The sequence below is a fragment of the Crocodylus siamensis genome, chromosome 8 (genome assembly GCF_052110815.1).
Source record: "Crocodylus siamensis isolate JL-2025a chromosome 8, ASM5211081v1, whole genome shotgun sequence".
NCBI classification, from domain to species: domain Eukaryota; kingdom Metazoa; phylum Chordata; order Crocodylia; family Crocodylidae; genus Crocodylus; species Crocodylus siamensis.
In genome coordinates, this window is record NC_143402.1 from 57,886,059 (window position 1) to 57,906,640 (window position 20,582).

The following is a 20,582-nucleotide window of genomic DNA, read 5'->3' on the forward strand; positions in this document are numbered from 1 at the left end:
GGGTGCCCCCCGAGTCCTCGGGCGACTCATCTTGGCCACGATCGGGCCCCCGAAGCTGCAGCCCCAGCGAGCCGCCAGCCGGACGGGGGAGGGGAACCCCCCCACAAGGAGACCCGGTGTCCCCGGCCCTGGCCGCGCCCACGTGGCCTGCTTCTCCCCCACCCCACGGGACACGGCTGGCAGCGCCGCTGGGAGCAGGGCCCTGGGGACCCCAGTGCCAGCCACCACTTGGGCAGGGTCCCTCCCCTGGGGTCTGTTCCTCTGCAAGTCACTGCCAGCACAGCTGCCACCGGCTCAGCTCACGGTCCCTCGGCACTGATGCCCCCCAGGGCTGGGGAATGGTCATGGACACTGGGGGGGTGCAGCATGGCACCTTGGCATGGACACCACAAGTGCTCACCTGCCCCGGGTGCTGGAGGGGCCTGGTGCTGCATCTGTGGGTCCTTCTCAGTGATGAGCATCAGGATCCCTTCAACCCCACGTGCCAGGAACTGCATGGGCATGGACAGAGGCAAGCCTAGCATCCAGGGGCAGCCCCAGCTGGAGCCAAAGGGAAGGAGGATTTCAGAGCCAGAGGGGGGTGGATCCCTCCTGGAGGGCACAAGGTACCAGGGAAATAGATGGTAGCTCCTGCTGGGGTTTCCATGGGGTGGTGGGAGCTGTGGGCCCAACAAGGAGCAAAGGAGTTGCCCCTTCCCAGGTCATGTGGCAGATCTGTGCACACATGTGCACACACACTGTCAGCAGGATGGCCAGGCACCCAGGTGCTACAGGACATGGGGAAAGGGTCAGGCAGCATCCAAACCAGGAATGGAACCCAGATGTCCCGATCCCCAGCTCCAGCTCCAGCTCCCAGGGTTAACGCTAGACCCTGGGATCCCAGCCCTGCCCCCACCTGGCCACAGGTTTGCCTTGGGGTGCTCTTTTCAGCACCCCCCCCCCCCAGCAGCTCAAAGGCAGCACAGCCCTGATCGGGCTCAATTAACTTCCTCCCCCTTCCCACGTCACTGCACGTCACCCACCCGGAGCCGCACGCTTAATATAGCAGCAGCCACGCGAGGAGAGGGCGTATGTGTCCCCTCCTGCCACCAAAAGGAGCAGAGGGGCTGGTTCGAATGCAAGGCCCCCATCCAAGCCTAGGAAGGGAAGGTGGGGTTTGAGCAGTGCCCCCCATCTCAGCTTGGACCACGAGTGCCACCACTGAGGACAAGGAGCTTCTACCATCTCCCCCGACACCTCCACAAAGCTCCCATCCCCAGACAGCCCTGCAGTCTCTCCCAGCTTTGCCAAGATGCCATGTCCAGGGCACTTGTTAGCACACTCATGTTCTCCCAGGCACGTCCCAGCCATCCCTCATTGCTCACCCAGCTCCTTGCTAGCACCATCTGCACTTTCCAGAAGCAGTGGGGGGAGGAGGGGGGGTGACATGATGCCTAGGCCAGGCCCTTGGCTTATAGACTAGGGTCTCAGGCTGGGGGAGGGGGGGGCAGGATTCAGCATCCCATCCAGGCCCCCCATGTCTTTTTCACTGGCTTATTGTTCCATAATTGCCCAGCAATTCTTCAACAGGCCCAGCACAGCCAGCAGGTGCTCTATGGCCCTGGGGGATAGCTGCAGCCTCAGCTATAGGCCCCGGGGGGGGGGGGGTCACAGCGCCAGAGAAGATGTTTGGAGAACAGAAGCCCAAGTCTATCAAGCCAGGCCCTGCTGCTCATGGCAGCAGAGGTCCTGACCCCCACAGAGCAGACCCTTCAGTGACAGCTATGCCCAGGCTGGGAGCCCCAAGGCATGGCAGGAAGGCAGAGGTTGAGATGGCCACCACGGCTAGGCTAGAGCAGCCCCAGAGCCTCGGTTGGTACCTGGGTGCATCGCCTCCACGGCCGGTGGTGCCCAGCTCTAGCAAGTGGCGTGTGGGCGGTGAGTGAAAAGGGCATGATAATTACAGCCAATTACTGCCAGGATGAGCTGGGAAGGAGGCTGACGCCAGCAGCAGCAGGCGGGCAGAATCCTCCATTTCCCCACCCCTCCCTAGCATCCCCTGGGGTGAGCAGGGTAGAATGTCCTTTGACCTAAGCCCCATATGGACTCCAGCACTGGCCCAGACATTGGGTTCCCTGTCCTCAACTCTCCAGGGTGACACTGAAGAGCAGGGACCCAGTGCTGGAGCTTTATGGGGTTCCCCAAAAGGCAGACCCAAACTCAGCCCCCTTCTTGGCCCCCACGTAGCTCTGCTCCCAGCCCCTGTTCCACATGTCCAGCACACAAGTAGCCCCACAGGTCCTGGAGGGCTCCCCATAGCCTGCAGAGACCCCCATAGCCTATCTATCACCACCAGGTCCCTGCTCAAAGCTGGAGGCCTCAAGCGATGCTCCGCTCCTCCCCTAGGCAGATCCTGGCCTGTGTCACCAGCTGGGAACAGGAAGGGGAGCACCTGTTCTCTGCATAGTGGTGCTAATTGCAGCCTGGCAGATGGAGGCGGCGGGAAGCTTCTTTCCTTCCTTCCTTCCTTCCTTCCTGTGCGAGCAGGCGGCTAGGATGGGGCTGGGACCTGGGGACTTTGGCATGGCCAGGCAGGGCTGGCTGTGGTGCAAGGGCTGCACCCAGCAGAGGCAGGAGTCAAGCCCCAGCATCCATCCTGATGCCCCTCAGACCTAGCAGCTGTCTGGACAGCTCGTCCTGGCCTTGGGGATCCAAGAAGCACAGTGTTGACTTGGCTTCATTATGTTAATCAGTGAGCAACAAACCCCCCAGGGTGGCCAGGAGGCAGCACTGCAGACACTCTTCCCTGCCCACCCTGTCTATCTGTGCGTCCCAGGGTTGGGCAATTATCTTGGGCAGAGGGCTGCTTACTGAGTTTTGGCAAGCCATTGAGGGCTGCATGACAAGCAGCCAGGGGCAGATAAATATTAATTTTCCAAATTTTTTTAGGGGCCTCGTGGGCCAGATAGAATGGCCTGGTGGGCCACATCTGGCCTGCAGGCCACATTTTGCCCACCCCTGCTGCATCCTCTTGTGGCCTGTGTCACCCATGGAGCCAGCACCAGGTCCTGTCCCTCAGGTGCCCTTCCAAGGGTATTTGCACACTCCCCACAACCTTTGACCCCTTCCTGGCAGCCCCGCTACCCCCGGCCTCATGCACCAGTGCACCTTACCTGTCTGGCTCTGCATGGGTGATGGAGATACGGGGTGGGATGCGCAGAGGCAGCGTCGTGGGTCGGGCCACGCAATTGGGCTCAGGGGAACGTGACCGTTCCATCGGCTTCCAGGATGGCACCTGCAGGCTGCAGGAGAGACGGCGCCGGCTGCGCCGCAGCTCTGCACCCAGTAGGCTCGAGGACGTGTATGACCGGCTGCAGCAGCTTGACTCCGGTGTCTCCCTTGGCTTCTGCAAGGCACAGCATAGCTGTGGGGAGACTGGGTGGCTGCTGGCTCCTTTTCTCCCCTCAGCACCAGCCTCCCCCTGCATAGGAAGGGGGCACCTCACAGCCCCCCCCCCCAGTCTCTCCCACCAGCTGGATCCCGCTAGGGTAGAGGATGGGGCCAGTGCTGAAGCCAGGAGTTGCAATGGCTAGTGGAGCTGGCGTGGAGCAGACCCATGCAGCCATCTCTGGGGAGGGATGTGGCTGCAGTCTGAAAGCTGTCCAGGGCAGGAAGGGAACCAGGATGCCAGGGTCCCCATCCCATCTCAGCTCGGGGAGGGGATGGGAGCCCAGACACCTGGGTTCTCTCCAAGGCTAGTAACCAGTAGTGTCTGGAGAGATGGAGTGGGGATTGACAGTGGGGAGCAGCTGGGACCCTGGACACCTGGGTTCTCTCCAGCTCTAGGAGACAGTGAGATCTGGTGAGACTGAGTCTGGTGGGATTGAGATTGAGCCCAGTCACCTGGGTTCCAGCCCTTCCTGACAGTGTGGGCTGGCAGCAAGGCCATGTAAGGTCCTAGAGGGAAGCACCCCTGTGGTGCAGAGCCCCAGGCTCTGGCCTCACCAACAGTGCAGGCTGGTCCAGGCCGGGTTCCTGCTGCTGCATTTTAACTGGCAAGCCTGAGGAAGCAGCACATCCCGGGGAAGGGGTGGCAGAGACGGGCAGCCCTGCCCTCTGCTGGGCTATAGCGGGAGCACAGGTACTGCAGGATGCCCCCTCCCTTAACCCCCTTCCCTCCATCACAAACAAACACACATGCAGCCCAGCCAGGATCGAGGCCATTGCACTAGCAGCTGCTCCCAGCAGCAGAGCCCAGAACTCTGGACACTCAGTGCCTTTCAGCACTAGACCCTGCTCTTTCAGAGCCAGGAAGGGAAGCCAGGAGCCCTGGTTCCCAGCCCCACCCCTGGGCTGGGTCCATGCTGCCATGAATGTGCTCCCAAAGCCCCTTCAGTTTCCCCCATGCAGCTATAACTGTATTCCCTTTCTCTTCTCCCAGCATCTCTCTGTGCTCCAGGCACAGGAGGGCACTGGCACACCACACTGCCCTTCCTGGCACCTGCTGCATCAGCAGCTGGGCAACAAGTCCATGTGTGGGCAAAGCTGTACACACACGTGTGCGAGGCCTGAACAGCCTTCCCACCCCCTTGCTCCCTGGCCAGGGATCTCACCTCGTCTGGGGTCATGGCCAGGACGCTCCGGCTCTTCTTCATGTCTCCCTCTGGCCTGGCAATCCCTGAGCTCCCCCGTGCTTGCAGCACCTCCCCAGTTGCCCCAGGCCAGGAGTACCCAGGGCTCAAGGGCAAGTGAGCTGTGTTCCAGAAGGTGTCCCAGGGCGGTCTGGAGCCTGCAACAGAGAGCAGAAGTATGGAGTTGCGGAGGGGAGGACTAGAGGCTGTTCCTTCCCTCGCTATTCCCCAGGGTCTTGTCCCAGCTAGGGGTCTTGGCTCCTTCTCCCCCAGCCCTATTGGTGTCTTTCACTCTGAACCCACAGTCCTCTGCTCCACCAGCCCAGCTGGTGCTCCTTACTACTAACCCATACCTCCTCCCAATCTCCCAGCCCTGCCAGTGCCCCACTCCTGACATGTAACCCCCCAAACTCCCAGCTCTGCTAGTGCCCCTCACTCCTGACCCACAGCTTCACCCCAAACTCCCAGCACTATTGTTGCCCCCTCACTCCTGATCCATAGCCCCCTGCTGGTGCCCCTCATTCCTGACCTGCAGCCCCCTGCCCCCCCAGCCCTGAGCTCCTCCCGGGGAGACTATTGAAAGCACTGCGTCCTAGGGGAGCCCCTGAACGCAGACCCCACTGCCAAGTAGGAGCACAGGGAAAGCAGGAAGTAGGCAGCAAGGGAGATGTGTGTATAGTGGGGTGGGGCAGGATAGGACATGCAGGGTCTGACACTGACAGCTCTGGGGGTCCTGGGCATGGGGGTTAAGGACCAAGGGCCAGAGCCATCCCTTTTCCTCCTGCCTCCAGCTGAAAATGTGATGCCTGCTCCTAGTAGCAGGGCCAAGGCCTGGAGTCAGGAGCGCAGCCTGCCGCTTCCCCAGGCCCCCAAATTGCTCCCAGGCAGAGAGGGGCTGTGCTCCACCCCACGAGCAGGGGGAGCTGCTGTCCCCCAAGTCTTCCCTGCTGCCCCCCAGCCCCATGCAGCTGTGTCAGACCTCCTGTGCGTGCCGCGGCTCCTCCTGGTGAGCGTTGCCAAGGAAACCTGGGGCTGGGATCTCAGCATCACGGGTCCCCGCTGGGGGGAACCCCAGCGCTGGCCCTGCCCCTGCCCCTGCCCCTGTCCCTGCCCCTCGCCCCATGGCTGAGCAGCTGCAGCAGGGCACAGATACTTGGGATGGGGCTAGCTGGGCCAGGATGGGTCTTACAGCCAGAGCACCTGTGCCCTAGGGAGGCAAAGGGGCCGAGCCAGGCTTGGAATCCAGGCATCTGGGGCCCCTCAGCAATCAGTGGAAAAATTGGACCTCCCACCTGCCTGGCCATAGGTATTTTCCCAGCTTGTGCCAGCCTGGGCACCACAGAGGCTTATGGGAGGTGAAGGGGTCACAGGGGCTCAATGGGTCCCCAAAGCTGGCTTGCTGCAAGGACATGGCACCAGCCCCTCTCCCCAGATCAGCTGAGGCAGCCAGGGGCCTGGGCTTGGGAAAGCAGTTGTGCCCAAGGCACCTGGCAGTGGGTGCAGGGAACTAGAAGGCTCCAGCAGGGCTGGACCTGAGGGCAGCTTCACTGAACCCCCACCCACCCCCAAGGGCTGGATGAAGCCAGAAGGGGCTGGGGCCAGGGGCACCGGGCCTCTACCTCCCATGGGTAGGATAGGAAAGCCCATCCGCTGCTCCTGGAGCCACAGGGAACTCCCCACACGGTGCCTGCAATGTGGGGTCTATGTGATGCAGCAGGTTTGTCAGGGGACACTTGACTAGCATATGTGAGCTGCCTGCTTCCGCCTGGTACTGTGGAAGCCCGGGTGTAGTGGTGGGACGGCCGGGGGGGGGCAGGCCTAGGGCATGCAGCTTCCTCTGGGGATGGTCTGAGGTGCCACATGAGGGGCAGCAGAGAGGCTGGAGGGCCCGAGGCCCCCATAAGCCTGCCTGCTCCCCACCCATGCCCCCCACTGACCCATAGCCAGGTAGGCTGGGCTCCATCAGGCAAGCATGGGACCCTCATGAAGGGAAACTGAGGCAGGAGCAGCAGGTGGAGGTAGGAAGACCTCCCTCCCAACTGGAGCCGAGGCTTACCCCGCCGGGGTGATAGTAGGGTGTTGCGTTAACCCTTTCCACCCCACCCCCGAGGGAGGCTGGATTTTGGCCCCGGCCCGGCCTCCGCAGAGGGCTGGCACCGAGTGTGGGGAGCTGGGCAGGGACCGGGGTGGTGGTCGCCTCCATCCTGTGCCGCCTCCCTGCGGAGGTGGGGTCCCTGCCCGGCTCCAGCGCCCGGGCCGGAGGGATCTGGAGCCGGAGCCAGAGCCAGGCTCTCCCCATGCAGCCGCCTGCGGATGCCGGACCCGCAGGTGCTGCCGCAGCATCGAGCCCCGGAGCATCCCCCCGCCCCAGCGGCCCCGGGCGGGGGGAGACTGCGGCCCGCCCCCAGGACCCCCCGCCCTCGGCTCTGCCCCTTACCTCGCCGGGCCGGGGCGCCGCGCAGCGCCCGCCCATCCAGGCACCGCCGCTGTGCCCCGGACGCCTGGGTTCCCCGCGCGCGTGTGCGCGTGTGTGCCCCGGACGCCCGGGTTCCCCGGGTATGCGTGCGTGCGTGCGTGCCCCGGACGCCCGGGTTCCCCCGGGAGGGGACGCGTGTGTCCCGGACGCCGGGGCTCCCAGCGAGTGCTCGGCGCTGGGAGCAGAGGGCAGCGGCCAGAGCGTGTGAACGGAGTCGCCGGCGCAGGTCCCCGGGGCGGGGGAGCGGGGGCAGGACTGTCTCCCCGGGTGGTCCTGCGCCCAGCCCTGCCTCTCTCACTCCCTTCTTCCCCTCGCAGCTCGGGGGCAGGGGGCCGGGTCTGGGTTCTGGCTGCATCTCTTCCTCCCCCCGGGGCTCCTCGGCACTTTGAGTGTCACCTAGAGCAGCCTCAGGGCTGCTCTAACTCACCCTTCCCCAGCTGCCAGGGACAGGATGGGGGCTGGGATCAGGCCTTTGTGGCCACTAGCCCCATGCTGGCTGGGGCTTGGGGGTCCCAGGCCTGGGTTTCTGTAAGAAAGCCCTTCTGTCTTTCCCTGCCTCTGCCCCCTACTTTGGAAGGGGGTTTAGGGGCTGCTACTTGCTTCCTGCCTGAGAGCCAGCTGCAGCTGGGGCAGTTGTCCTATGCAGCAACATGTCAAGGGCAGTCAGGCTTGCACCACACCCTGGACCATGGTGGGGGGAGGGGAAATCAATGGAGGCAGAAATGCCAACACTTTCCAGCCCCAGGGCCCTGGGGATGCCCATTGGGGTGAATAGCAGCTGCTCCTCCCAGCCATGGGACTGCATGGACCATGCAACCTTGGGGAGACTCCCCACCAGACAAGCAGCCCATGTAGTGCAGCTGTGGGACACAGACCAGGCTAGGAAATTGAGGCTCAGGGATTTGGGGGGGAGGGGAGTCACCCCACAGGGCAGGGGCAAAACCAAGGCATACTGCCTCCCCATCTGATTCTCCACTCCCTCCTATGGCCTTGTGATCCGGTCACAGGGCTGTCAACAGGAGGCCTGCCCTGGTAGTGCCTTGGTGGTACCAGGCCCTGCACAGGCCCTGTGAGAGGCAGGCCATGCCAAAGTCTGAGGGGTCCCTGGCAGAGCCACCATGCTGCAGCAGCCCTGTTGCATCTGGATCTGGCCTGGGGGAGGGCAAGGCACCTCAATAGGTCACACCTGCAACCTGCAGGGGTCAGGGGATGTGGCCACAGCCATGCAGGGAGGCAGTGGCAGGTCTGAACTGCCCTGCCCCCACCAGTTCAGCCAGGCCTCAGTGGCTGCAGTGCAGTGCTCACCACCAGCAGGCCTCGTTCCAGTCCTCTTGGCTCCCCATGGCCTCTGCCATATGCTCCTACCACCTGCCTGCTCCCCTAGGCCCTGTCCTGGCCATGCCAGACCTTTGCCTTGGCACACAGCCGATGCCCCACAGCATGGCCTGGCACTAGCCTTTGCTAGCACCAGGGCCAGACACCAGATCAGCTGCAGCCCTGCACTGGCCTGGCTGTGCTGGGGAGGGTCTGGGATGGCAAAAAGCAGGAGCCTGGGGAAGGGGGATCTGCCAGCATTTGTTGCCTGGTCTGCAGAGCCTTGAAACAGCACAAAGCCCTGCTGGAGTTCAGGGGAGGAGGAAGGAAGCATGATAGGAAGTGACCAAGTACGTGGGGCCAGTGCTGCATTGGAGGGGGTATAGATCTGGCTGGGAGGCACTGAGGGCCAGTGCAGCATCTGGATCTGGGCCTGAGCAGGAAGATCCCCTAGTCTGGCCCTGGCTGCTGCTCTGGATGATGGTACTGGGGGTGTGGGATCTGCAGGCCTGCCTTGCTCCTCCACGTGGCTGCCTGGGAGACAGCTAAGAGCTCTGGAAGCATCTCTAGGAGCAGTTTGGTCATGAAGAACAGGTCAGGGAGTGAGGTCTCATCACAGGCCCAGGGCTAGAAAGCTTTGATCCAGGGGGTTTGGGAGCGTGGAATGAAGCAGGGACTCAGCATTGCTGGCTTTGGACCCAGCTGAAGTCCATGCTGCCCACCACCCTGACATGCAGCTACCTCTGGTGCAGGAAGAATCTCCTGCAGCTCCTTTCACCCATCCTGTGTCCTATATTCCATCACAGCCACAGGCCATGAAGGGATCCGTCTCCAGACCTTGGTTCTGAGATATTATTGCATCAAGGCCCACTGAGTCCAAGCACAGAGCTGGGGAGTCTTCAAAAGGAGTCTTCAAAAGGAGGGGTCTTCTTTACCCTGGGGGTCTTCAAAAGAAGGCTAGATAATCACCTAGCCAGTGTCATTTGACCTCAGCATTTTTTCCTGCCCATGGCAGGGGGTCAGACTTGATGATCTGCTCAGGTCCCTTCCGACCCTACCAACTATGAAACTCTGAGTGGAGGCAGTCTCCAAGCGGTGCAGAGCTGGTGAATGCTGGAATACCAAGCAACAGCTTCATGGCTGCAGGCAGGGCTGGTTGCAGCCTTGATGAGGCAATGACAGTCCTGGCATGGCTAGATCCACACTCCTTACTGAGAGGCAGGTGGGGCAGAGAACTGGGTGACCTGCAACTGTGGGGACCAAGCTAATGGGGAAAACACTGGGGATCTGCTGGGGGTTGCACCCAGCCTCTGGAGGTAGGGAGACATAATTCAAACACCACTAAAGAGGCTCAGGACCTGGGCACAAGTGTTTTCCTGAAGTCTGGGTAATTCCTAGCCAGTCCCCCCAGCTCTGGGGGCTGCTGACAGCCAAGGGGGATCTATATCTGGCTGAGATCCTTCAGCAGGGAACATGTACTTATCTGTTTGCACATTTGTTTCTGCCCTGCTAGCGGCTACTAGGCTTAGAGCAACCCCGCGACCAATGCAATGGATGGGACCAGTCCTGAGTCCATGCAAGGTTCTGGTCATGGATGCAAGTGGGGAGGGGTTTGCCCATCCCAGCCCCTATGGTTGCAGGCACTGGGTTTTCCTCATGGCAGGCGCCAGTAGCTGTGACCCTGGTGAGGCCAGGAGGCTTTCCCATGTCCAGCCTTGAAGGATCCAGCCCTGACCTCCCAGCTTGCAGTCGCTAGGTAAGCCTCAAAGTACCACAGATGGGGCCCTTCGTGGCCAGCCCCAGCACCAAAGCAGGATGAGGGCTGGAGGGCTATAAGCACCAAAATGGGGGCTAGGGCAAGGGCACACTGACCTTTCCTCTCCCCCATTATGTGCATGGCAGGAGGGGTGGGGGGAGGGAGAGGGGCAATCCCTTGTCCCACCCCACTGTATGCATAGCTCACTTTGGGGGTAGCAGTGAGGAGTCCCCTCCCCTACCCCGCATGTGTCCTGGAGTGGTGCCCCAGCATCTGCCTCTTTAGGGGGCTCTCCTCCCTCTCCCACCATGTTAGACACATGGGGGGGAAGCCCTCCCATCACACTATACTTGAGGTGTGTACGCCTTTAATGCGCGCGCCATCTTGAGTTGGGACGACGACGCGTACACACTCAGCAACCGGGAGGGGGAATGAGCCTCTTGGTCGCCCGCATGCGCAGCAAAGTCAAGGCAGGGAGGTACCCGCTCCACGCAGGGCAGACACAGGGTGAACACCGGCGCGCGTGCGTAGTGGCGCCGGCGAAGCCGAAACTGGGTGCGGAACGGAAAGGGGGGGAAGGCCAGCGGAAGTGATGAGAGGCCGGGCGGAAGTGGGCGTGCGCGGTGCTGGAGGGTTCCAGAAGGGCCCGGCGGGAGCGGCGCGGGCTGGTCCTGCGCAACCATGGTGGACTATAGCGTGTGGGATCATATCGAGGTGTCGGACGACGAGGATGAGACTCACCCCAACATCGACACCGCCAGCCTCTTCCGATGGAGGCACCAGGTGCTTGTATAGCCTCCCTCCCCCCCATGGTTGCCTCCATGGCAACCACCTCCCCCGCACCAGGCTATGGAGGGCTTCCCCAGGAGCCCTGTCCCTTCTCCATGGAACCCCCGTCCCGGGCCTGGCCTTGGGGAGATCCTCTGTCTCCTCCTCTAGGAGCCCTCCCTTAGCTCCATGCAAACCCCCTGGGAGGTCTTTCTGCATGGGAGCCAGCTCCCGCCCCGCCCAGGGTTCACGTTCCCCATGGGAACAAGCCTCTCCCCCAGGGACAAGTCCTTGAGGAGACCCGTTTCCATAGAAACTAGGTCCTGGTGGGGGCAGCCTTGTAGAGACTCTGTAGGTATCCCCCTGTGCTGCATCCTTGTCCTCAGGGTTCCCCCCTACTTCTCCATGGGATCCCCCTCCAACTGCCCTGCACCTCAGGTGCTGTGCTCTGCACCGTCCCATGTGCTCCTCTCTGTGGGGCTGGCTCCCCTAAGGACCCCTGCTCCCAAGATCGTGTTTCTAGCCCAGCATAGACCTGGTCTCCTTGGGGCTTGCAGATGCATGGCCCCAAGGAAGCTCTATGATCTGTGCCCTTGTGTCAGTGCTATGACTGACCTGCTCCTGCCCCGAGGGATTCAGCCCCCTACCCCCTGTATGGCCCATCTTGCCTGGTTTGGGAGGCAGCTTGTCCACTTTACCCCTGCAGAGTTTTGGGTTATGGTCTTTGCCTGTGCTCCCAGCCAACAAGCCTGGAATATCTCACACTCCTCAGTTGAGTTGCTACCATCATTGTTGTGTTCATCTCCCCTCTGGCCCGGCCCAGCCCAGCCCAGCCCAAACAAATGGGAGGGGGTTAGTCTCCCTTCTACCCCACTGTCAGCCAGGTCTGCCCGCTCAGTCGCTGTGGGGGAAATAAGTCCCCTGTTGTCCCTACCACTGGATGCCGGAGGGAGAAATAACTTGGTTCTGGCAACTTTCACATCCCACACTTTAACTCACTCACTGTGTGTGTCTCTCTCTCTCTGTCACTTGAACCTTCCCCCAAGTATCCCAGGTACCCCAAGCACACACATACACACTGTACCATCCAAGTTAGGAACTTACCTGTGTGTATGTGTAGATGGGTTGTATGTGTGTGAACTGGTGAGTGTGTGTGTGTATATATATGTATGTATATGTATGTCATTGTGTGCATACAAATTGGTGATCTGTGTCTAACTTTTGGGGTGCATAGTGTAGGTACTTGAATTGGTGATAGGTATGCATGTACCTAAGTTGGTTTGGATGTATGTGTGCCTGAGCTGGTTTTGTGTGTGTGTGTGTGTGTGTGTATGTACCTAATTGATTTGTGTGTTTGTATATGTGCAATTGTCACACCTTCCTGTCTAACAGTGCAATATTGAGATTCTGAGAGTTGGCCTGACCCCATAGGACAACAGGCCAATCTGGGAGGTTTGGCAACTGTAGGCTGGATCATTAGGTCAGGGATGATCTAGTAAATTCTACTTTGGTTATCTCTCAAGCTTCTGAGTTTTGCTGATTTGCTGTACTGGGCTGGGGAGGAATTTCCCCCCCTCCCCCATGGGTTTTTTTGGTTTTGATTTTGCACCTGTCTCGGAAGCATTAGGTGTTGGCTGCAGCCAAGGCTTGGGGTTTTAACTGGACTGTGCCAGTTCTTCTAGGACTAAATCCCAGAGGTTCCTCCTGGCTAGAGGGTCTTGCTGCTCTGCTCAGGGTCAGATCAATCACCACATTTGGGGTCAAAAAGGAATTTTACCCCATGGTCAAATTGGTGCAGACTACAAGGGTTTTTACGTTCCCCTGTAGCGTGGTTTGTGACTTTCCCTTGGATATCGCAAGTGTATTTTAACAGCCCTTGGAGCAGCAGGCACTGGCTGCTGTTGTCCCCCTGCTTTACCTGTGGCAAGTTAGGGTGCTATGCTTTATGGTTGTGTGGCAGGTTGCTTGTGTATTTTAGCAGTAGGTTAGAAAAGGGGTTCCCTGGGGTAGTTTGGATAGCAATGGTCCTGCCTCCTGGCAGGGGGCTAGACTGGAGGCCCTTTTCCAACCCTACTTTTCTATGATTGTACCTCATAGGTTGTATACATTTCAACCGATTTCCTCTATACTGAGCCCAGTAACTTGTTTGGCTAAGGCTGTGCCTACATGGAAAGCATTTTATTGGTATAGGAATACGGGTATACCATACAGGAAAAGGGAGCTCTGTGCAGGTAAAGTAGAACCATACCCATGGGTGCAATGAACTGTATTGGTTAAAATATAGTTCTAGTGGTTTAAGTGTGGCTATACTAAGGTATAGCATTGTACATATAGTATTATTATATATTTGAGACTGGACAAGCACCTGGCTGGGGTCGTCTGACCCCAGCGCTCTTTCCTGCCCAGGGCAGGGTGTCAGACTTGATGATCTATTGAGGTCCCTTCCGACCCTAAAAATCTATGAAATGGTGCCAGCTGGCAGTCCTGGCTGGGGCCTGGCTATCATGACTGACTGACCATTGCAGATAGCTGTGGAAAGGGCCAATGCTGCTCTTATCTGGTTTGTCTTTGGCCCCTGAGCTCCTCGGTTTCACGGGGTCAGTCCTCGCAGCCCCATGTAGTTGGGCAATGCTGCCATCCCATTGTGCAGCTGGAAGCTGTGGGGCTGAGGAACTTGGCTTGGGCCCCAGAGCACATCTCTGGCATAGTGGGGGATGGCATCAGCCTCCCATGTGCCTGGCCCAGGAAAGTAGTTGTGCCCTGAGCCCTGGCTGTGGCCTGGCCCCACTGAGACTGCATGTAGCAGTGCATGCTCAGGGGTGTCTCTTGGATCTCCCTCCCGCCCCCCCCCCCAAGTATATGCCATACTGTTAGGGCCTCTCTGGTGACCCCTCTTTTCCCAGCTGCTTTGTAAGATATCGAGGAAAAGAGCATTAGTTATGACTGAGCACAGGTGTGAGCCTCTGAATCCAAACTCCGTAGGCCTTAAATGCTGGAGGCTGCAAGCTAGAGAGGAACAGTGGGGAAAACCCTTGTTCATTTTCCCTTCTAGCATCTACTCTCTGTTGCAGTGTGACAGGCCTATTTGTCACCTTTAAGAACATAGGCATAGCTCACCGAGTGTTTTATTAGCCTCCCTCAGGTGCGGAGGCTACAGGAAAAGGTGCCAACAGATTCCATGGACACATGGTAAAACAACAGTGATGGGAGTGTTGGTCATAGTTTCAAAACAAGAGTGCCAAGGAGGGACACTGAGCAGAGCACACTGGGCAGCGCAGTATGACAGAGGAGACTGGGTGAGATGGACCTATAGTCCAACCCAGGAAATGGCATTTCTTATATGTTCTTACAATGTGGAGCCTGAGTTGCAGGTAAAGACCTGTAGTATAGGCAGGGAGACTGAAGCGCAGGGGAGGAGAGAGACTGCCTGACTGCCTCTGTGTACCTGCAGTTGTAGTCACTTGGTGTCTGTCCCCCTCTGACCTCTTCTCCATGACTCAAACATGTTCCTTGGTACTAGAGGCTGCTGGGGTCAATGCTGGCAGAGGGGGAGGTGGGGGTGGGGGCTGTAGACAACTGCAGCTGTACAAAGGAATAGTGGAACTGGGCACTTGGGAGACCAAATGGGTAGAGCGGGAGCTGGAAACTGGTGCTTCCCCTGGGCAAGGCCTGAATCCTTGCAGTGGGTCAGTGGCAGCTCCTGGAAGAGAAACCTGAGCTTCCTGTGTGGTTCAGGGCCCAGTCCCTGCTGGGGGAAGTGGCTTAACACAGCACCAGGAATATCCCAGCTGAGCTCTGTTGTGACAAACCAGGGATCTTTCTCTAGGTGGAGACCTGTTCTTCAGCTGGTAACCCTATCTCTCACCCCAGCTGCCAGCAGGAAAGAGACTAACCTTACAAGATTCCACTAGCCTCTGCAAGAGGGTTAGATCAGAGGTGGCTAAGCTGTGGCATGGGGCAGATCAGGGAGGATACAAGCAGCACAGCAGCAGGTGGGGCAGGGAGCAGATCAGGAAGGGGATCACAGTGGCACCTGGGGAGGGTGTAGGGGTGACGAATGGCATGCCTGTCAAGGAGCTTGGCCCCCATAGCTGTAGATACTGCTATTAGCTTGAGATATGAATGTGAGCTTACTAGCTGCAATCCAGCCTGGGGGTTGGGGTGTAGGAAGGCATTGGGCCAAGTCCATGTATTTTTAACTGGTCCCCATTTAGCAGATGACATCCGACGGCAGCATCCCACGTGCCCTAGGGACTAAAAGAGCCACGTGCTTGGGCCAGGTCACTGCAGAGGTTGTGTTTCACATGTGTTGGTCCTGGCTGGAGCTGTGTCCAGGGCTGGGAACCCACCCCCTTGGCTGAGGTGGCTCCAGCCTCAGCGGTGATATGCACCAGAGCTGAAGCTCTGGCACATGGCTGCTGTGGTAGAGCACTCCCAGTGGCCTTGGGTGGCAGGCAGGAGCTTTGGCCTTCCACCCCCTCCAGATGCTCCCAAAGGAGAAAATGCTACCCTGAGCTCCAGACATGACTCAACCTGTGCTCTGCTGAGTGGATTACTGCATCCTTTCCCTCTTGCAAGTGAGGGGAAATCCCTTGCCCTAAAGGGCTGTGGTTGAGGGTAGAGTGCCTGGGTCACATAGAAGGCCCTTCACATTAACCCCCTGCCCTCCCTCAGTGCTGCTCTAGTCCAGTTCCCTGCTAGATCTGCTGCTCTGCTCCCCTCCCTGTGCTGCCTGTCTTCTCCCCAGCCCACCATGTACTACACATACACAGACCATTCTGTGGCACCTGGGCCACTGGTTGGACCCCCCTAAGGCGGTGCACGGTGTGTGTGGCACTAAAAGCAGGCAGAGGAGATGAAGACTGAGTCTGTGGCTTGGTTAGAAATCCCCTTCTTTCTCTGCTGCACCCCCAGCCTGTGCATACTTGGGCCTGTGAGTGGCCCACCAGCCACTTCACTCCCAGTCTTTCCCTCAGTGCTGGGAGTCTCAGTGCTGGGAGGCAGGACATGGGCAACTGGAGCATGAAGGAAGGGGAGACCTTGGGAGAGGGGAGTCTGTTCTTCTGCCACCCCCCTGGGCTTCCCCTTACCCAACACAGTGTGGATCCACCCTGGTGCACTGGGCCCTGCAGCCATTCTCCAGCCATGTGGGGCAGCTCAGTGGGTGGTGACATGGCAGGAGGGAGGCACTGGGAATCCTGCAAACAAGTGAGACCTGCCATGCACTCACTGATCCTGGGCTAAGCAGAGAGCTAGGAAGTGTAGTTATGGGCCCCTATCCCAGAGGGGCTATCAGCATTGCCTTCAGCTTCCCTGAACCACCTCAGGGATGGCGGGGCACACCCTGGGTTCAAAGCAGGAGCAGGAATTCAGATCTCTCCAGAGCCTTGTATGTTAGGCTGTGGTAGTATAGCTTTCACTCCTCCCACACTCTGTTCTGTTGGATCCCTTCAGGGGCAGGGGCAGTCCAGCTCCTTGCTGCTGCAGTCCTGTTGGTGGGGAAGCGGTTTCTTTGCTCTGCTGCCCCTGTCTTCAAGTGCCCGGAGCCTGGTGCAGGGTGAGGGCAGGTGTCTGTAAGGTCTCCATTTTGGCAGGCCCGCATGGAGCGCATGGAGCAGTTCCAAAAGGAGAAGGAGGAGCTGGATAAGGGCTGTCGGGAGTGCAAGCGCAAGCTGGCTGAGTGCCAGAGAAAGATGATGGAGCTGCAGCTGGCAGCACCAGGTAGTGGGCAGGCTGAGCTGCAGCGGCTGCAGGCTGAGGCACAGCAGCTGCGCAGTGAGGAGAGGGGCTGGGAGAACAAGCTGGAGGAGCTGCGCAAGAAAGAGAAGAACATGCCATGGAATGTGGACACTCTCAGCAAGGATGGCTTCAGCAAGGTAGGGTCTGCCTGGCAGGGTTGAGCTGGGCCATGGCTTGGCTGGGGAGGGGGCGCATGGCACAACCTCACTCACTGCACCATCCCTCCCTTTCTTTCCCATTTGCAGAGTGTCTTCAACATCAAGACTGAGGAGAAGGAGGAGTCAGAGGAGCAGAAGGAGAAGAAGCACAAGACTTTCGTGCAGAAGTACGAGAAGCAGATCAAGCACTTCGGTGAGGTGGTGCCCAGGGTCGGTTAATGGGAAGGGAAGGGCTGGTGGAGGGAGCCATGCAGGCAGTTTTGCTGTGTTTGGTTGCACAGGGCTGGGAGCGAGGCCATGCTGCCACATGTGGTCCAGACTACATAGGGCTGAGGTTCAGGTGTGTTGGGTCCTCTGATGTGTGGCAGTTGGGTGGAGTCCTGAGGGCCTCCCCCTGCCCCATGCCTTAACACCCAGCCCCTGAGACCCCCTTGGTCTGCCTGGTTTGGGGAGGCAGTATGTCTGCTCTGTACCCTTGCAGGGTGCTGGGCTGGGGTCTTTGCCTGGGCCCCCAACCAATGAGCCTGGAATATCTTGTACTCCTCAACTGAGTTGCCACCATCACTGTCATGTCCATCTCCGCTCCTGCCCAGCCCAAACGAATGGTGCTAGTTGGCAATCCTGGCTGGGGCCTGGCTATCCTTGCTGACAGCAACCATCACAGTCAGCTGTGAAAAGGGCTAACCCTGCTCATATCTGGTCTGTCCTTGGCCCCTGAGCTCCTCGGTCTCCCAGTGTCAATCCTTGCAGCCCCATGCAGTTGGGCAGTGCTGCCATCCCACTGCCAGGGCCCCAGAGCACATCTCTGGCATAGTGGTAGATGGCATCAGCCCCCCATATGCCTGGCCCAGGAAAGTAGTGGTGTCCTGAGCCCTGGCTGTGGCCTGGTTCCACTGAGGCTGCATGCAGCAGTGCATGCCCAGAGGTGTCTCTCTTGGAGACAGGGGCTGAAGGGACTGTTTTGCTTTCAGGGATGCTGCGGCGCTGGGATGATAGCCAGAAGTACCTGTCTGACAACCCACACCTTGTATGTGAAGAGACAGCCAACTACTTGGTTATCTGGTGCATCGACTTGGAGGTGGAGGAGGTGAGGCCCATGTGGGGTGTGGCTGCTCACAGTTCAATGAGACATGCCAGGCTCTGGCCTGCCTTGGGTGAGAGCATCCCTACCCTGAGTCCCTCCCCTGGTGCTGGCTCCAGCTCAGTCCTGAACTTGGTGCTGCTCATGTGTTACCTGCCTGCAGAGCTGATCCAGCTGTGGTTGCATTTCTGGAACAATCATAATTTAGTCTGGACTAGGCCCACACCCTCACTCTGCAGCTGCCCTCCTGGAGGATGGCTCTGGGGCTGGCCCCACAGCAGGAATCCCTGGTTGCCATTACAGAGGGCATGAGATGAGTTCGCCTGGGTTGGCTTGTGGCTCCAGGCCAGCCAGTGTCCCCTTTCCTAGATGCTGTAGGGTGTGGAGGAGGCTGGGGGCATGCCCCTCCTGGTCCTGCACTGGCTGGGAGTGTGCAGCTCAGTCACCAGTGCCCTTCTCTCCCTGCCCCCAGAAACACGCACTGATGGAGCAGGTGGCCCACCAGACCATCGTCATGCAGTTCATCCTGGAATTGGCTAAGAGCCTCAAGGTGGATCCCAGGGCTTGCTTCAGGCAGTTCTTCACCAAGATCAAGGTGAGCTCAACTCTGCTCTCTTTCGTTGTCCACTGTAATGGGGGGTTCTGCTCCCTTCTCCGGTGCTGAGGGACTGCGGAGCTTACAGGTAGGGGTGTCATGCCACCCCAGGGCCATCCCCCTCCCAGTGGCCCACTGGTCTGAGCACCTGGCTCACTGGGTCTGGGGCCTGGTTCTGCCTCTGATTTGGTACCATGTGGTGGCCCCCTGCCCCCCTCCTTCCCATGTGCCCCACCTGGGGGGAGGACGTGGCCAGAGTCACCCTCTCTGGGCAGCCCTTGTCCTCCATACTCAGTCCCTCTTGGCCACTGCTTCCCAGGCACCCCTAGCACAAGAACCCCATTGGACCTTGTGGTTTTGCTGCCTGAGCCCATTGCACTTGTACCTGGCAAGGGTCTTGGGTGGTGGCTTTGAGTGGAAGTCGCATGAGGGCTGATGGCATTACATGGGGCAGAGGAACATGTCCCTGTGAGGAGGTACTCAGTAACCCCTGCCCAGGCAGCCTGTTGACCCTTGCATTCGCTCCCCTGACCCACTGCCTCTGTTGCCTGCAGACAGCTGACCAGCAGTACATGGAGGGCTTCAATGATGAGCTGGAAGCCTTCAAGGAGCGGGTACGAGGCCGTGCCAAGGTGCGCATCGAGAAGGCCATGAAAGAGTATGAGGAGGAGGAGCGGCAGAAGCGGCTGGGCCCTGGTGGGCTTGACCCTGTGGAGGTCTATGAGTCACTCCCTTCCGTGAGTCATGCAGTGCTTGCACCTGTGTCCCCCTGGGCTCTGTTCCCACCTGCCTCATCTCCTGGCCTCTGCTATCTGCTGTGTCTCGTTGTCCCCCTTTTGGTTTTTCCTTGCCCTCCCTCAGTGGACTTGAGTGGGGGGGGGGGTGCTGAGCCGAGTGGGAAAGCTGAGGCATTGAGGTCCCAGGGCTCTGCCCAAGGTCACATGGGCAGTCAGTGGCAGAGCAGGACTTGAACTTGGCCTTGCCAGCCCATGGTCTACAGTGGACAGGGATCCATGCCCAGAAGTCTGGGCTGAGGCACATGAGGCCCCTGCACATTTGCCCCATCCTGGGCCTCGTGTCTTAGCCAAGCTGAGGCCTGAGGCAGGAGCTGCTAAATGCTAGGCATCAAGGCAGGACTCTGCCCTTCAGGCCTGGGCTCCCTTCAGGGTCTGCTCTTCTTCCTCTTATCATCGTCCTGCCTCCCCCCAGGAGCTGCAGAAGTGTTTTGATGTAAAGGATGTCCAGATGCTTCAGGACACCATCAGCAAGATGGACCCAACTGTGAGTACCCCAAGACCTCTGGGTGTCCAGCTCCAGGCAGCCTGTACCTGCCTGTTGTGATGGGTCTGCTTCAGGTCCCCTCAACATGTGCAGCTGTGGGAAGATGTCAGGTGCCTTTTGTGGGGGTGGGAGTGGGCAGCTGGGCCTGGAAGGGACCTGGCCTTGAGCAGCCCCTTCCCCTTGCAGGAAGCTAAGTACCACATGCAGCGTTGCATTGACTCTGGGCTGTGGGTGCCGAATGCAAAGGCGACAGAGGGTGCGGAGAAGGGTGGCGCCGAAGCTGAGCCCGTCTACGAGGAGTTGTCGAAGGAGGGCGGCGAGGAGAAGTGAGGAAAGGTGTGAAGTGGGATGTCCTGCCCCACCCCCATGGCTCCAACCCCCTTCGCACCAACCCCTGCGACACACGCTTGACATGCGTAGACGCTGGTGAATGTGTGAGCTGCTCACTTGCTGGTGCCCGGTGTCCTGCTCCCCCTGCCAACCTCTGGGAGCCAGCGGGAACCCCTGCTCTGGGCACTGGGCAGTCTCTGGCGCTACAGGAGCCTGCGGGAACTTGTCAGCACCCCTCAGGCTGTGGGGTGCTGCTCCAGCAATGCCCTTGGCACCATAGTTACACATGTGCTGTTGTCTCTCTTCTTGCAGTCACTGGTGAGGCTGTTACCTGAATAAAGAGATTGACGTAGCTATCTGGCGCCTAGACTGGGAACAGGGGGAACCCAGTGTACTGGGTTGGGCTTGTGGCTGCTCAGGGCAGCTGGATGCAGAAGTGTTGGCTCCAGGAATGTCTTCTGGTGGGGGAGGGAG

The 20,582-nt window shown here is 59.4% G+C and overlaps 2 protein-coding genes across 2 annotated transcripts; one reads left to right on the forward strand and one right to left on the reverse strand.

Moving 5' to 3' along the window:
* Positions 1-321: 321 nt before the first annotated feature.
* Positions 322-10,839, reverse strand: LOC149858771 (uncharacterized). The gene is made up of 5 exons (XM_090061581.1): positions 10,507-10,839; positions 7,048-7,261; positions 4,593-4,768; positions 3,153-3,385; positions 322-491 (listed from the first exon to the last, which is right to left on the reverse strand). The coding sequence occupies exons 1-5, from the start codon at positions 10,837-10,839 to the stop codon at positions 461-463; spliced, it is 987 nt and encodes a 328-aa protein (XP_089917707.1). The 3' UTR covers positions 322-460.
* Positions 10,755-20,460, forward strand: CDC37 (cell division cycle 37, HSP90 cochaperone). Its single transcript, XM_090059074.1, has 8 exons — positions 10,755-10,939; positions 16,519-16,800; positions 16,909-17,014; positions 17,793-17,908; positions 18,375-18,497; positions 19,052-19,234; positions 19,707-19,778; positions 19,965-20,460. The coding sequence occupies exons 1-8, from the start codon at positions 10,838-10,840 to the stop codon at positions 20,106-20,108; spliced, it is 1,128 nt and encodes a 375-aa protein (XP_089915200.1). The 5' UTR covers positions 10,755-10,837; the 3' UTR covers positions 20,109-20,460.
* Positions 20,461-20,582: the final 122 nt, after the last annotated feature.

Excerpts from the sequence above, each read along its gene's own strand:
- CDC37 (XM_090059074.1), top strand. The coding sequence starts at position 10,838 with ATGGTGGACTATAGCGTGTGGGATCATATCGAGGTGTCGGACGACGAG. Across the intron at positions 10,940-16,518 it reads TCTTCCGATGGAGGCACCAG|GCCCGCATGGAGCGCATGGA; the intron begins GTGCTTGTATAG and ends CCATTTTGGCAG. Across the intron at positions 17,015-17,792 it reads GAAGCAGATCAAGCACTTCG|GGATGCTGCGGCGCTGGGAT; the intron begins GTGAGGTGGTGC and ends TTTTGCTTTCAG.
- LOC149858771 (XM_090061581.1), bottom strand. The coding sequence starts at position 10,839 with ATGGTTGCGCAGGACCAGCCCGCGCCGCTCCCGCCGGGCCCTTCTGGA. Across the intron at positions 7,262-10,506 it reads TAAAGGCGTACACACCTCAA|CGCCGAGCACTCGCTGGGAG; the intron begins GTATAGTGTGAT and ends CTCTGCTCCCAG. Across the intron at positions 4,769-7,047 it reads CGGCGCCCCGGCCCGGCGAG|GCTCCAGACCGCCCTGGGAC; the intron begins GTAAGGGGCAGA and ends TCTCTGTTGCAG.